Source organism: Triplophysa dalaica, chromosome 1 (assembly GCF_015846415.1).
Source record: "Triplophysa dalaica isolate WHDGS20190420 chromosome 1, ASM1584641v1, whole genome shotgun sequence".
NCBI lineage: Eukaryota > Metazoa > Chordata > Actinopteri > Cypriniformes > Nemacheilidae > Triplophysa > Triplophysa dalaica.
In genome coordinates this window covers 4,102,868-4,119,957 of record NC_079542.1, presented here as the reverse complement: position 1 = coordinate 4,119,957, position 17,090 = coordinate 4,102,868, and the positions used below count along the sequence as shown (strand labels likewise).

Below are 17,090 nucleotides of genomic sequence, written 5' to 3'. Positions count from 1 at the left end.
AAAATAATCCGCCATACCTGCTATCACTGCAGACGGAAGAGGAGGGACCAACGCCGGGTGAGAGTTCAAAAACCTGCCTGCGCCGGAAGCAAAAAGGCAGAATAAAAGCCATTGCATTTAAAATGTGTTTTGCGTATTTAGGCTAGAAAGAGGAACACAAAAAGCTCATTTATAGCTAAAGAATATCTATTTATACAATATTATTAAAAATACTAAACGATACATGTATTATAATATTTCAAATGATAATTAAAAATTATATGAAAAAATAACGACACTTTACGATAATGTTACAATAACTACATTAGTCATTATCAAGATCTGTATCAGAATCACTTAACAACCCTTTTACTGTAAAGTCATAATCTTGTCATTTAAAGATTCAACGATTTGAAAAGGGACCTTAATTGACTCCTGGGCAAATATGTTGCCTGAGTAATATTCATGAGTCAAGATTTTCGTTTTCAATAGTTACAAAAACAAACAACAAAAACAAAATGTTTTAACAAATATTTAATACAAATATTTTACATAGGACATTTTGTTGACACCGAATTAGAAAAGTGCGGTTCACCTCTTTACCAATCGGTGGAGACAAATACTAATGAATCAATCGCGATGAACTCTGAACTTTTCTATTTACATTTTGTTAAAATGTATATTGTGCAGTGTGTCTTGTATGCAGTTTCAACAGTAATTATAACGCAGTGTTTGTTGCTGTCGTTTTTGTGACCCGGTGAGCTGTAAATCAAAGTTTAAAGACACCTGGTTCACGGCTACAGGGGTCATGCAGGTAAAGCAGCCAATCACATTCTACATATACACCTGGGTTCACGGTGGTCATGCCCTCACGTGATCACTGTTATGCGTGGAATGCATTAATGCAGGCTGGTCGCTTGAGCAGTTGACCCCACTGGAAAAGGTAATATGCTGTGAGCAAAGGCCACTGTCCCCACCCTTGTAAAAGTTTTTCTTAAGGTTAATTCATGTAAAGACAAATATCCCTGTTGAAAAAAACATCATATGCTGGTTTGGTGTTTTTTGATGCTGATTTGCTTTTTTAAGCTGGTCATATGGTTGTATAAGCTGGTCACGTACTGGTCCTTAACTGGTTTAAGCTGGTCAAACCAGCATCAAAACATACTTTACCCAGCATAGGCTGGTATGTTCAATGGGGATTTTAAAGTCTTGACAATCATTTTAAAAAATTGAGCCATTTGAAAAAAAATGCATACAATTGGATCTTTCTTATGCAAAAGTATAGAACACAGAACGCATGTTCAAAGGAAGGGTTACTCATCACACGGTGGGTTTTCATGCTCAGTGAAACACACAAACCACTCCTGTTCCTTCACATCCTGTAATGCTGTGACCTGTAACTATTACCCCAAGGCAAGTTTTCAAGTAAGCTAAACTTGACCTATACGCCCAGCCTACACCATATGAGACCCATAGATTTCTCAAGTGGAAAAACTGCAAGAACCTATAGATGTTCTTTTTTGCAAAAATCTTTATTCTTTAACTTTGTCATCATATGGAGGTCCACACTTTGACTTAAAATGAACTAAAAATATTCAATTCTATAAATTATCAGAGTTTAGCACACAGATCTGAAGGTTTTCCAGCAATAGTGAGTAAAAGGGGTGAAAGGTCACTCACAATTTGGTGCTAAATATACTGTAGTTGTGTTAACATCTCACTGGCAAGTGTTTGCAGGGTCGAGCTTTGAGGTGGCACTCCAAATTCAACATTACAGTCTGTGCACCTTCAATCCCACCCTTAGGAATCTTACACGCCAGACACATTCTCAAATAACAACACCATGTGTCACGCGAGTATACTTTTACAGATGTCCATCACATCTCTCTTTCTCTCTTCGTCTTTGTGTATTTGTGAGTTTTTAAGAATAGAGTTGAGATCTATTACAGCATTGTGGGTGTTAATCATGAAGCCTTTGAGAATTTTTGTGTTCACCTCATACTGTAACAGAATATTGTCACGCACCAGGGCCAAATGTGGATGTATGATCAAAAACATTCCTGTGTCATCTTTTGTCAGAGCACACAGATCATCTCTTAAAGTGACAGTTCACCAAGAAAAGAAAAATTCTGTCATCATTTACTCACCCTCTTGTCATTTCAAACCTGAATGACTTTCTTTCTTCCGCAGAACACAAAAGAAGATATTTGGAAGAATGTTGTTAACTGAACCCCATTCACTTTCATTGCTTTTGTGTCCATACAATAGAAGTGACTGGGATCCTGTGCTGTTCGGTTTCCAACTTCCTTTAAAATATCTTCTTTTGTGTTCCATCACTGTGGAAAGAAACTCATAAAGGTTTGACAAGAGGGCGAGTAAATTATGATTTTTTATCAATTTAAGGCTAAAGTCACCCGGGGCACACACATAGAGATGCATGTATACTTTACCTTGAATGCATAGCTTTAGATAAACATGACATGTCTTGACTTAAAATGTTTACTTCCAAAAGGATCATTGACCTATTTGAGAAAATCTGAAGCACATTACAGTTTTGCAATTAACTTTAAAAAGTCAAACGTTTTTTTTTATTTATTTAAAGAATTAAACAACATAAAACAAAACCTGTACGTATAATGAGATTATTGGTTTAAGGTTGACCACTCCTGTTGACCACTGTAAATGTTTTTATTTGAAGGTCTTGACTCATAAATAAGACAAATAATACAACACATACAAATATGAAATCAACAAAAGTCAAATACTTGATGAAATTCCCCAGGAATTGATCAATGACAACATTTTTGCACAAAGTAAACAGCATTATTACACAAAAGTATATTCCCTGCACGCAGTAAATGCTGTAATGGGGTGATACATAATGTATTTCATATGCCTCATTTAGGTTCTATAAAAATTGGTTTATACAGCTCAATATGAAACTGTCTTACAATCATAAATTTGCCGGTGTGAGGTCACAAAGCATTTTTCAGAGCGACTTGGTTAATAAATATTAGTCTGCTATTTTGTGTTCAGCCCAACAGCACGTACTACATATCCTTGGCAAACGGTAGCTTAGAGAGTAAATATACGATACGACGCCGATCACATTCTTAATCATCTGTTGTCTTTTCAAAATAAGCCCTGAGCAAATGGTCTTGTAAACAAGCATCACAATCAGTTAAGTGAAGACACTTTCCTCATGCTACTAATCTAAACTAATCCGCAATAATACATTATTAATTTATTAACTTGTGCTAATAACTGATAAGGTACACTTCAAAAGTCTGTTTTTTAGTGAATGAATGCAATGCAGTAGATGAAAGATTGCAGTTAACCCACAAATAAAGCCAAATGTATTCTTTCAGAACAATATGAGTTTTTTTCCTTCATCTGCCGTCATGTATTGCTGAATGTATTGTGTGACATTTTTATTGTACGGAAAACAACTGTGTGAACATCTTGTCTGCTAAAAAAATCAGCATCTGTGTTCCACAAGTACTGCCATACTAGTTTGGAACAACATGAGGGTGAATAAATTATGAGAGAATTTATTTTCTAGGCGAACAAGCCCTTCAAGAATTTGGCACACAATTTCACACAAATTGGTGTTGCAAACTCTGTATTTTTTACTCTGCAGGATTGAGCATGATGAAAAAATGTGTTCACTCTTCCCATTTACTGCTCATGCGAACAAGACGATTGAAGATGCATTATTTAACCCGGTCATTCCTTGGCAAGTCTCCGTATTAATGAATGCCATTCTGTCCTCTTCCGTGTAATGTAGGCAGGTGTTATCATCTCAGTGGGCAGATGGGCACAGCCCTGAATTCTACAGCTCTCGCAAAGAGCCTCGGCATTACAGATCACGTACATGCCGCAGTCATAACTGTTCTGCTGCGAGGGGCACTGCCCCTCCACGAATGGCACTTTACCCCGAGCACCCAGAAAAGCCTCCAGCTTGGCTGAGATACGGCGGGCGTGCAGGGAGTTGCCTCCGCTCTGGGAGTCGTAGTGCGTGAACTGGTTGTTGTCACGCTGATACATAAGCAAGCTCCAGTGGGAGCCACCTGCCGTCTGGTTGGAGTTGTCATTGACGGCCAGGAACACCCAGCGACGAGACGCGAGACTCAGAGGCTCCAGGAAGATGGAGAGCTCCTCTTGGCAGGAGGCGTGCTTGATAAACTGGGTGACCTCAGGGCTGATGAAACACACATTTTCGCCCGGGTTTCTGAAGCGCTCGGTTGAAAAGTACTCAAAGGCAAATCCGATGACCTGATCGTTGAGCCAGTGAGGACCGTCTAACAGTGCCACATCTGAGCGCCGCAGGAGACTGTCCTGGAAGCTCAGAACCACCTGATCCATCCTCGAGTGATATCAGCAGTTACTGCAGTGAAGCACATACAATACACTGTTTTTGATTTAAAAGCTATTTAATCACATCAATTTAACTTCCGAAACATACATGTAACATGTAATTAAAATAAATAACTATATTGTTAATCTATACATGTTCTGTGTACTTACATACACAACTTCTTTTTGATTCATTATGTATCTTTGCAGGTTATTTTTATGTAAAGCCCATTGAGTTATCTTTGGACATAAACCTTTGTACATGTCTATAAATATATGGCATCTTTGTGTATATTCTGTATTGGAATGAATGTCAGTTTACCACCATTAGTTTCATCATGGTAACGTTACCTGTCTTTCTATCAGTACTTCTTACTCTATGCACATCCTTAAAATATACCCAGTAACTACATTGTTGTTTTAAACGACAACGTGCTTTATTTAATATAATAATATTAATAAAATCTCATTAGATTGCAAGACGTTTACAAATTATTCAGACGAATAATGCACCGCGCTCTGATCCAGGCCAACCAACGTAACATTATCAAAGCAAAAACACTTTCATTCTCTACTTTCTTTACGTTTAGATGAATATACACTTACATAAATTATTATTTGACAATCTCACTTCTCCTACCTTTACAAAGCAACGGAAAAGTGAGCTCTCATAACGTCAACTCTGCATACCGTCAGCAACGTGCCGTAAAACTATCAAAAACGTCGCAATTCACACATCTTGCGACAGTATTGAGGGGCAAAACGCGATCTCCCCTCACTCACACGCCCCTTTCTATTTGCAATGGTGATTGGCTCACCGTCATGACGCAACAACTAGCTCAGCGCTTCTCTGGAAAGGCCGCCGCCCAACGCCACAGCTGACCCCGCCCCGATTCCCGGAGCCTCAGCGTGTGCGCGCGTGGAGCGCGCGTCCGAGCACAGATGAGGAGCAGCACTGATTAAGCAGAAAAAAACAGAAAGGAGTTTCAGCGAACGACTCCCACGAGAGAAGAAACGCGGCACTTTGGGGAATTTTCAATGGGAAAAAGCTTGTAGTCATTTTTTAAAGCAGAATGTCACCGTGGCGCGTGTGTTCGGACACGGGAAAGTTCACGCAGAGGAAATTCTGAGAGAGAAATCTTGGATATTAGTGGACTCGAGCTACGCTGGGTTTGATATTTCTTAAAGGAGACGCGCCGCGCACGGATTTGTTACGTTGTATCCAGAAAGGTGAGGTGTGTTCTTGTGATGTTCACGTTTGTACTTTTGTGTGCTTTGAATCGTACGGACAAACTTCATTCCCATTAAGGCATTCTCTGCAGCCAGACATGAAAGTTGGTTTATGTTTATTTACGGTGATACGTGCAGCACTATATTGTCATGTGTCTTATGGTCTGGTGTCAATAATTGTCATGTAGTTTGAAGGAAGAAGCTAACGTTTCAGACAGGCTGAATAAATACATTTAAGTGTGTCTGCGTGACAGATGTCCAGGGTGGAGTTGACGATGAGGGTGTGCATGTATTATTGAGGGCTCAGTTCTGGTTCTGCAGTCATCGTGGGCCAAATGTGCACAGTCATCCGGACCCGGTCAGAATGAGCTCAGTGTCATCTTGGTCCACACTTAAGTCCCTGTTGAAGTGTGTAACTGTCATTGCATTAGAGAACAAAGTGCCATCTTTAAACAAATTGTACTAAAGCTTTTCTGAGAATTGGCGTAACTTGCTTGAGCCAATTTTGACAAACTTGTTGTCCCAGGCAGTGATTGGCATATTGAGAGTTAATTCTCCATCAAGTTACTAGCAATGTCATTAGAAAAGCAGCACATTGCATTAACTAGACTATAAAGCTTAGAGACGTAATACTTTTGAGACCTTGTTCCTTTTCTTACAGTAAATGCATTTCTTTTGTTGTTCTTTCCAATGTTTGCTTGCAATGCACCTTCCTAGACTTGTTGTTTGTAATGACACTTTTTTTACCAAGCGTTCAAACGCATCACTGTACAAGAGGTTAAGTGGGACACATTTCTCTCATTTTTGTGTCGATCAAAGATAGTATTTCAGGCTTCGGAGTCTTGTCTAGAGGCGAGATAGCGGTGTGTATTATCGGCAGAGGAGCACAGGTGATCTTGGGAATGCAAAGTGTCCGTCTCAGCTGTTAGGGTGGCATGAGAGATTGGGTCTTTACTCTAGACTTTACTCTAACAACTGGTCTTCTGGTCATCTGACACCCAAAAAACTGTCTAAAATCCTCAAAGGGAATCAGGGGGTGCATCGTGCATGCATGAGGCTCCTGCATGCGCATGTTTGATTTTTATGACAATTGGAGGGTAATACCGAGTTGTAGCAGTTGTGATAACTGTGGTATTTTTGTTTCGGTTACTTTTTGTAGAAAGTGTTCAATCCTAGAGATGGCTCACATTCGGCTGTTCACTATGTGCAGTTTTTTGCAGGTTTAAAATTCTCTGTTATTAAATATTTATATGGATCAGAAATAGTTGCTGCATCATTTAGCCTGGAAGAGAACGCAGGGCTGAGTTAGAACACAGATCGACTCTGGAGATGTTTAGTATACTCTGTAGGATGTGTCGTTTTTGTATCTAGGATACCTAGGAATAGGAGGATATGCCCATTGGAAGCAGTGAAATTTAAAGCAAATTTTACAATCTGACCGGATTATATGGTTGTTGTTACAGTGAAATAGTTTTTGCAAGCTGTACGGTCTGAACTTCTCAGGGTGGCATAACAGAGATGTCTCAACCTGCTAAACTGTCATTTTATCTCTGAAATATGAAGTAGAAGATTTTAGCTCCGCTGCAGACAGTTGGCTATGTAACTGAGACAAATTGCGGACTTTTGTAAACAGAGTCTGACAGCTGACGGGGGGGTGAATGGGTCGTATGGCGGGGCTGTAAATAACTGAAACCAGCAGTAGTTATTACTTCTACCGTTTGTCTGAATTGTGGTGTCTATTTTCTTATTTTTTGGTTAGTTTATGTAAAGAATTGTGCATTAGTTTGGTTAACTCTTTACAATGATATTCAGTATAACAGACATTTTGTTTGCTACTAGCCAAATAATCCTCCAGCTATCTAAAGCAATCACTCTTTTTGGACACATTTATTTACGCATGCAATTTACTATTATTTTGGACCTCAAAGCCTTGTGTTATTTCAGTAAAACAATTGATTTGGATTGTTTTACCTAATCACAAAATGCTGAAAATTTTAAGAAGAAATGATTGTTTGGTGATGAACATACATGAGTAGACACAATGGTTGTTCATCATAAAATGCACATTTTTTGCTTATGCCAAATCGGAGTGGAACTTGTTTTATTAGGTTGATACTGTCGAAACGTTTTCCAAACGAATCCAAATGTACTGTAGTCTTGTAGTTTTTACAGCATTTTCTACATTGAGATTTAATCTTTTACAACTTTAGCTATTGAAGCTGGCACGGCTTTAAAAGGAAGACAAAGAAATAAATCAGAGATGCAAAATGCGACATTTTTGATCAGGACCAACATGGGCCAGCTCTTATGTTGTGTTTAATTTATTTTATCTTCTATAAGTAACACGTAAATCTACATTCTACAAGTCTTATTAAAGACCTGTTCTCAGTTTTACAGAAATGCTTTTGCACCTTTCAAGACAGACCATCGGCTATTAAAATGTCTTTACCTGGCCTGCGTTGGTTATTTGGGGATTTTCTGTTTTGTGTCATTGCAGAAGAGTTTGTCTACGTCCTCTCGAGTTATAAATCTTCAGTTTAATAATAGAGCAGCTACATCCATTAGTATCATTAGCTTTTCATCTGTCTGTGCTGGTGATGAGCGTCTGCATCGTGCCTCTGTTATCCCTCAGGACCGATCTCGTGGACAAGCTGTTAATGTTTCTGACCGCCGCTGGAACGCCATGGATTGAATGACGACCAGGAAAATTGAAATTTAAGCAGAATATTGCATGCTTACAATTTAAGTTGCAAATGCAACCGGTCACTCAAAGTAAATTTAAGGACTGGCTTTGCCTGTGCAGATTTAGGTACCACAATGCTGGGGTACCGTCTATCGCCTGTTGGTAGCTAGGGTGCTTCAGATGCTTGCTTAAAGGCCCACATAGGTCTCTTTTAAAGCGTGGTCTCAAGATATGACAAGTTAGTTATTTGAAAACTGTTAAAAAAAATAAACAGTGTTGCTTGTCTAGGCAGCTATTTAACCTTATTTGTAATGATAAATAATTATTGAGTTTTTTGTTTGTATGTCCTTGCTAGCCTAAGTAGGTAAGTAGGTACCTGTCTACTCTTCTTGACAAATGTGCAGCACCAGAGCAGGTGTTGACATTCAAGCCACTTTTTGTAGTCTAGGGGCTCGAGCGAGGGCGCAGAACTGTAAAACTGGGCCACTTCACTAAAATTACAAGACGATGTGGGAAAGTGGGCTCGCTTGACCTTCTTATCACATATGAAGAGACCACACCTGACGTATTTGCGTTAAGTGGTCAGTCTTTGGTCTGGCCGTCAGGAGCGCTGCTCTGTGCAGTCTCTCTCCCGCGCTGTTTGACGTGAGGTCCTCGCAGGGGCTGCAGAAAAATGTCGGAAACTGGCGTCTGTTTGAAGGGACAAAGAGATTTATCTGTGGCTTATCTTGTCTCAGATCTTGGACACAGTCTTAACATGCGCTCCGCCGAGACCAGTTTCATACGGCAAGCTAGGAAGTTCAGTTTTTACTGTATTTAAGAAAGGTAAATTTGTTAAGAAACATGAACGATGAGATTGAAAACAATCTGTCGTAGGTGTGAAGTTATGAGTAATATGTCACTTGCATAAGATTATTTTTGTTTGTTGTACTGTGGTTCTGTTGACCCTATCAGACGCATGCAATCTCAGAGGAATGCATAAAGATTTGTTTTCAGGGTGTGGAAAGAATAGAGGTTGTTTGAAATCGAGCACAAATCAGCCCACCTCATTTATAGTCTGCCTTCCTCTACATCCTAACATTGTCCATTAGTTAATAAGTATATTTAAGGTGTTTTTTCTAGTAAAGTTTGTAGTCACCATAATAACTTGGCTTTCTTCAATTCTGATATTCATCACAGTTTGATTAAATAGTACGGAAGATTATTGTATGTCTTATTACCCCCCTTTGCTACCTTTGCACACATTTATTTGCAGTTTCATCTTTGTGGTTCATATGAATGAATTCCAACTGTCTGTTTGTTCCTCTGGCAGACAACATGACTGTTGGTCTCCTCGTGTCCTCTAGTCTGTTGTTGTCCTCAGGCTGTGATCGGCCGGGTCTAGCAGCTAGTTCTGAAAGAAGACATCCCTAAAGAGGAAATTATGTGTCAAGCAACTTACATCATGTCCTGTGTAGATGTGACGTGACATTTTCAGAAATTAAAGTATTTTTTTGGCTGGCCTACGCACATGAAGCAGAATACTTGCATCTCATCGCATATTTGATGTACTGAGCAGCACTTTGGACAGATGAGATTTAATATCATGACAGAAATAGAAACCAACCAAGCTGTCGCTTATAATTGAAATTTACCATGTTTTTTTTATGGAATATTGCAGTGTTTATGAATGATTTACTCCTGAATGGGACTATTTTGACTGCCCAATGACAGGCTTCCAATTCCCAAAAGATGAAATAAAGTCCCACCCTACTTTTTTCAACATTTCAGAAGCCATTTCACTCAGATATATAGAATATATTGAACTAACACCATCGTAACTTTGGTTTCATGCTGGCTTTAAATGTTGTTATTGTACCTTCACTCAGGTGACATGTTGCTTTACACTAGCTCCACCAACAGTGAAAGTCATTGGTCTAACATCCCACTCTGTATAACTTTCAGGATGATCAGAAAATCTTTATAATCTGTTCATGCAGTATAACGTAGGCAAGGTGATTTCTCTCTACTTATTGCAAGAGTCACAGTTAAACATGATAAATGACAAACTATCGTGCATAACTCTAGTTTAGAGAAGGTCCTGGTTTGCTCAGTTATTTCAATGTGTCCAAGTAATAGTTCTGTGTGCGAGAGGTGCGGTGTAGTCAATATGAACACTATCATTTTATGTTTTTGTTATGGCCCTGAGTCACACTTCCCGTTCCGCCCATGTTGGGTTCTTTGTCCCAGGAGTGGGAGCCGTAGAGAGGACAGGAAACAGACCGTTGCCATAGAGACAATGATGGGCAGTACTGCTAACGTACTTGGCCTCCACCTTTCATTTGTTGTCGGACTGTTTCAGCTAATGTATAAAGTTTAACTTTTTTACTGTGCATTTTAGGGATTTCGTGTCAACAGGTTTGTGAGTTAAGAGACAAAACGAGCAGAAGACAAACATTTATAATGTTGTATTGCACATACATTTTATTATTTTTTTTCAGCTATTTCTTAAATTTTTTGTAATTTGAGTCAAATCATATGTCATGACACGAAATATTCTTATAGTCTGGAGCCCTGCAATCACATTTTTATATTAGTTTTCGCTCAAGCTGTTTTTCTTCATGAACTTGAAATATAAATACAGTTATCTTGGCGTGTTTTCAGCTCGATAAACATGAAATGCCAGTAAAGCTTCTGCTAAGATTTGTGTTGCCAATGTCTTAACTTGCCAAATTTCAGATCATGTTCATCCGCGGCCGGTTTACTGAGGAGGATTTTGCTGGACAGATTACATAAAGATAAGCAGAGATATATTAATTTTTTAAACACGTTTGAGCCAGCATTGCAATAAAAGTGCACCATGGTTTTAGTCCGAGCACGCAGTGGCTCTCTCCTGCAGTAAACCCTTACCTAAAGACCTGCATGTCAGTGCATATACACACGTGCTGTGCATGCACCTGTCAGCATTTAGCGTTACTCATGCATGTCCTGTTTTAGCTCGGAATGCTGGGTAAACGTGAGCTGCGGTTGTGTCATTCAGGCGGGTCTGTGATTATTTACGTGTTGTGAGAGGGGTTGCCTCCAACCCCAGGGTCCTTTTTTATTACATAGAGGATGGTGACGTGGGCCTGAACCCGAGCCAAGCTTTGGATGGCTGTGTCGGGCCTGGGCGTGCATTCGGGCCAAGGTCAGCAAAACCAGTATAGTAGTACTGCAGTGCAGTTCAAGCCAGACAATATGTCTGTATTTGGAACTGCCATCGATTAACAGATCCGACTTCAGACTCATGGATGGGTCACATGCAGCCAGCTTTCCTTTCCATGTGTACAGCTGTTGGATTTAAACAGTCATATTTTACGAACTTCAGCAGAAAATATGCACATGTTCTTTTGACTTTGTTGCTTTTCTGCATACAAATTTCTAAAGATGAATTTGTAAATGATTGTATTGCAAAAGCACAACGATGCATGGTGAATGTGGACTGAATGCTGCTCTTTTGTGTAGATTGGATTACAGCTGATGCATCTACCAGTAAGACAATCGTGCATGTGGACCTTCTGTAATGAAATCACGATGCTTTTCTGAAGTATGAGATCAGAGTAAGATTTATAGCTTTCTGTCTAAACTCATGGGTGAGTCTTTAACAAATTACTATACAAACCTCCCTTTTATGTTCCTGATACCGATTCACTGATTCACTTTTACACAAACACGATTGATAGTCACAGAGTTTGCTATATGTCTATTACCCAGCTCACTGGACTGTCTAAATGCGCTTTGCTTACTGTTTACTCAAATGCACATTTATGATTCATAGGCTGATCAATAATGATGATGCATACCTGGATCTCTTTGTGCTCCCGGGGGATCTTAGTGATTAATAGTCATATCTGTGCTTCAGTTTAGATATTCTGCTGCTGAAAACACTAAGAGGTTATACATTTTCCATATGGTCTATAGGATTTCAGGAAAATGTTTGACTGTGGATGTCTAGCAGTAAGCTAACACAATAAGAGGATTTCAAATAAATAGAAAGGTTTTATGAAAGAAGCAACTCTGGTATTATCAGGTAAATTCACAAAACAATGTAACACAATTAAGATATACATTTTAGGTATGACCTTTATCTGATCTGATGGATCAAACTTTAGTCTGCCTAGTAGTTTATTTTTAATAAAATACATTTGTTTTTTTGCACAATGTTCGTAGGAATATGTCCAGATGTTGTTTGGAAGACTGGGTGTGTTGTTTCTCCCGAAAAGTTTTTAATCATTGTATATCTCTAGCTCTCTCGTGCCAAAGAGTTTTGGATGTTTTGTGAGCTCTGCACTCATGTTCTTGTACGGTCGATTTCGCTTCCAGTCTAACCACAAATATTTCTGTGTTTGAGTCCCAACTGTGATGAAACTGTGTTTTATTGTGCCTTCAGTTCCCCTAAACAACATAGAAGTGATGGAATCAAGCTATGTGTTGTATAGTAGATGGAAATTCCCCTCTTCTTCTCCTGAAAATCTTTGAAGAGCAGCATATGCTAGAGAACAGGGTCAGGTATATTCCACTCTAGAAGCTTTTTATAGCGGTTTGTAATGGTCTGAGCGTACCTTAGGCCCGTCGGAGCGTTTGCTTTGCAAATCCTGGGGCTCGATATGTGCCAGGATGTGATGTCACAGTGTGGAATGATCTCATTCTCTCAGCCGTGCTGTCTGTAACTCCTTGATAGGCTGCTGAATGACTGGAGACAGATGCTGAACTCTTTTTATGTTCCCATGTTCCTCACTTTATCTGTTCTAGGCTGCGTTGTGTCTCGGTTCACACACCAGCTGCCCTTCAAAGTATGGAAGATAAGAAATAGTGCATCTTCAGTAGAAATGCACTCCATGTGTCCGAAATTTCTGAAGTTTCATGTTTGTTGTGTTAGTGTGTTGTAGACCAGTGGTTCTCAATGGGGTGCCGGGACCAACAAGGTGGCCCCAGCTGACTTCCAGGGGGGCCTCAAGATTAACCAATATTTTAAAGTGAGACAAAATTAGCATTGATTGAACTACATAAAAAAAGATATTCCTTATTTGGACATTTTTATAGTTAATGAACATTTTTCTGGTTAATATTAAACTCATATTTTTGGGGGTAGAAATTTTGAGGTTTTGTGAGTGGGACTTTGACTATTGTTGAATACATTGGGGGGCCTTGTAATCAAAAAGGTTGTGAACCCCTGTTATAGACCACTTCGCAAGATGTAAGCAATGATGCACTTTTGGTTTACATTTACATTTAGGCATTTGACAGACGCTTTTATCCAAAGCGACTTGCATTGCTTTATCCTATACATTTTACATGGGTATTTGCAATCCCCAGGGATTGAACCCACAACCTTGCGTTGATAATGCAATGCTCTTACCACTGAGCTACAGAAAAGCTAGGTTTCATTTAGATTTGGTTAGAAATGTTCTGTTGGTTGTATTTTGTTTAAACGTTTGTGTAGTGTTAAGAAACTGAAGCAGGAACTTCTTCTGGAGCAGCGTTGGACCAGCGTTGTTAACGTCATCCGAAGTGGTCTATGTGTGAACGAACACACGTGTCACATGATAGTAAAAAAATGATGGATGTCGGGAAGTATGCATGCTGCACCCTCACATACAATATGAAATGTATTCATTTATCGGTGAAGAAGTACACGCTTCATCTCAGTTAGTACATGGTGTCACAGTACACGCTTTTAGATGCAAGGACTGGCTTATTATCATTTTAGTTTTATTAATAGTTTCAATTAGATTTGATTTTTTAAGGTTAAAGATTTAAAAATTTTCTTATATGCTTTTGTCATTTTATGATTTATTTTTATATTGCTAAATAAGATTAATTCATTTTTGATTTAGTTTGTTATATTAATTAAAGTGCTTATTTCAGTTTATTTTTGAGGCAACAGTTCAATTTTCATTTAGTTTAAGTTTTTCAATCATTTTAAGGTGCATATTTTATTTGATGTTAATGAACATAAGTGTTTTCAAAGTTTTAATTTTAGTAAACGAAAATAACTTTGGTGCGAACAATTTGGTAGACAGTATTAGGATTTTTTTTTAATAATAATAATGATCCGATAAAAGAGACAAATAAGTAATTGTAAAAAATTAGATAGTTATTAGGCTAAAACAGTGTAACAAAGGTGTCTATGGAATCAAGAAATAATTGTCTGATGTACGGACATAGTTAAAATATACTCAAAAGTACAATCATCAGTGAAGTATATACTTTAACATAGAAGATATTGTGAATCAGCACTGCTTTCTTCTGTCTTTTTCAAGATAAATAAAAGTTTCCATCATACTCCTCGTGTGTCCAGTGAGGAAGAGAGAGAGAGAGATAGTGAAGAGAGGGTCGAGCGAGCAGGAAACGGCAACACGAAAAGTGTGACACACAGACGTGCTGCTGTGATGCAGGGGTGGAAACAGGGAGGCAATCTCTCTTTTTAAACAGGCCTGTTGTTTTGGCTGCTAACTCTGAAGAGTGGCTATTATAGATAAGGTCTGTAGAGTGAAATGTCACAAGCCAACACAGGAAATGGAGAGAGAGAGAACGAGAGAGAGAGAGGAGGCATTGTCTGTCTGTGCTTTGAACAGTCGGTTTAGTGTCATCCTCTCCAACAGATTTGACACTAGTCCGCATGGAGTAGGATTACACTCCCGCTATAACAATGTGCTGAGTTCTTAAAGGGACAGTACACTCACAGGAATCTCTCGACGGCGAGTCTTGCTCTTTTGTGCTTAAAATGATACTATACTGCTTTGCATATACAGTAGATTGCTTTAAAATGATCTTCTTGTCATCTAAAACAGCTTTTAAAGTAAACCCATCTCGTCCTCAACACTCAATAGAGATTTATCCCCTGATATTGAAGGTTACATATTTTGGTTCAGAAATAAAAAGCATGTAGAACGCGAGTCTTTCATTTCCTGATCAGGAAACCTTGTTCTTCTTAATGAATGATCGGCTGCCCAGAGGCCTGCGGAAATATCTTTATCGAGACCTCATGAACACGAGTCCTGTAGGCAGGTCACAGTTCTGTTCTTTGTGTTCATTTGGATGTTAATCAGAACAGCTGGCTCAGTCACTTGAGGCCAATGGTCTCGTCTGGGTTAATCGAGCTGGATGTAACAACATGTGTTTCTTGTACTGGGATTAGCAAAACAAAATTTTGCCGCGTTTGTTATTGTCTTATTTTCAGTATCTTGAAAAGAATACACTGAATATCTGATGAATACGAGGCGAAACTGCTGTGTTTTAAACTGCAATCTGTAGTTATTGCTTTTTTACTGTCATCTCTTAAATATAAAGGTGAAGGTTACGTTATGCTCTTGTCATAATGATGCTAGAAGTCCAAACTAACTTTTCCCACAAAAACAGACACCTTAAAGGTATGCGCACCCCTTTACAGTAGTTCAGGTGTGCTATTTATTAACATTTATTTTTCAGTTGAATTCACAGTTTAAAAGCCAAGTTTTTTTTATTTTTCTTTGTTGTTTTAAAAGTTAATGAGTTGAATGTTAAATAATTGGGATCTTAATATTGGCCAAAATAATCATGATTACAGGGTTTTTCCTGGCTTAAAATGAGGCGGAGATGGTCCGGCACGTGTAGGCCTACTGTACTTTTAAGTGGCTTAAGCAAACACTCTACATATTATTGGGAAACGACAATTCTTAAGTTATACGGTATAAACATTATTTTTATTCTCGCTATGTAAAGTATAAACAGCACAGTACAGTTTACAGTACAGTATAACATTTTCCAAGTTAGACGCCTCGTTAATTTAATTTTAAGAAATTGAATTGTATTTGGATGTAAACCAATCAATATTCACCAAACACAGCTCCTATTAGCTCTTGTACTGCAACTCTTCAGTGCCTTACCAGTGTTGCCAACTTTTTTCAATGAAAAGTAGCTAAACCTTCCCGAAAAGTTGCTAAATGTCGGCAGATGCTGTCACATGCTAAAAAGATCAGTGACGTCATCACGTGACAAGCTAAGCACTTTAGGTCTGCTTCATATCTCTACTCTAGCTGTTGTATGCAGTATTATGTTAAACGATTCACCCAAATGCACAATAAATCGGTTCTTCATTACTTATGTTTCTGTTTCATTTGGCAGACAAGAAAAACATTGTAATGGCGAGTGAACTCGAACACAGTCATGCCGTTTTAGATCATAAATGCTCAAACAAGATCATTAAGTGATGAGTTCTTGGAAACACTGTTTGGACTGTTCACAACACTGCGCCTCATTGGGCTGATATGAAGTGAACGGAGTAGGCGCGGTAAAAAAAAAAAGCGTCTTTACAAGGTCATTGTCGCTCCTCGTGGTGTCTGTAGCTGTAGGCATGGGTTTATAGCCGTGGGCCGGTAGAGCTCCCATCTCTAACAGTGTGACTGTTTGAAGCAGGTCTGGCTTGTAATTATGCAGACATTTGTGATGGGTGGGGGGGGGTTGTCCACGGGGCAAGTTGGTGCCTGAACCGGTATGCCCCCCAGGCCTCTGTTACCCCTCTACCCCGTCATAAATCAAAAGACCAGCTGCTAACAGCTTATTATCTGTGTAATTATCTCATCCTGTAGTCCTGCTTTATCTCCAAGACAGCCTGGGCCCCACTGCCTACAAAGACTGCTTCTTTATTTAAACAACTCTTGCATGGCTGATCGAATTTTTCAGCTCTGCATTCACCATTGCAGGGGACGTTTCACCCAATGCATGGTGCTAGCAACGTCAACATTATAATTTCTATTTATGCAATTGGCAGATACTGACCGTAAAATCATCGCTCAACATGTAAAATCATCAAACATGTATGACTTACTTTCTTCCGCAGAAC

At 39.0% G+C, this 17,090-nt stretch overlaps 2 protein-coding genes across 10 annotated transcripts in view; one reads left to right on the top strand and one right to left on the bottom strand.

Annotated features, from left to right (window-relative positions):
• Nucleotides 1-2,629: 2,629 nt before the first annotated feature.
• Nucleotides 2,630-5,096, bottom strand: senp8 (SUMO peptidase family member, NEDD8 specific). Of its 2 annotated transcripts, none has more exons than XM_056749629.1 (2): nt 4,976-5,096; nt 2,630-4,366 (listed from the first exon to the last, which is right to left on the bottom strand). In XM_056749629.1, exon 2 carries the CDS (start codon nt 4,342-4,344, stop codon nt 3,706-3,708), a length of 639 nt encoding a protein of 212 aa, XP_056605607.1. In that variant the 5' UTR covers nt 4,345-4,366; nt 4,976-5,096; the 3' UTR covers nt 2,630-3,705. The 2 variants fall into 2 exon arrangements, with proteins under 2 accessions (XP_056605607.1, XP_056605608.1); XM_056749630.1 differs by having other exon boundaries at nt 4,942-5,027.
• Nucleotides 5,097-5,256: 160 nt separating this feature from the next.
• The window catches only part of myo9aa (myosin IXAa), a 98,035-nt gene continuing 86,201 nt past the window's right edge, over nt 5,257-17,090 (top strand). For 5 of the 8 annotated variants that reach the window (XM_056759752.1, XM_056759623.1, XM_056759690.1 and 2 more), the window contains exon 1: nt 5,258-5,565. The gene's annotated coding sequence lies outside the window, so the exon portion shown is untranslated. Of the gene's footprint in view, nt 5,566-17,090 lie in introns of all 8 variants that reach the window. The other 3 variants (XM_056759499.1, XM_056759425.1, XM_056759278.1) reach the window with 1 other exon arrangement.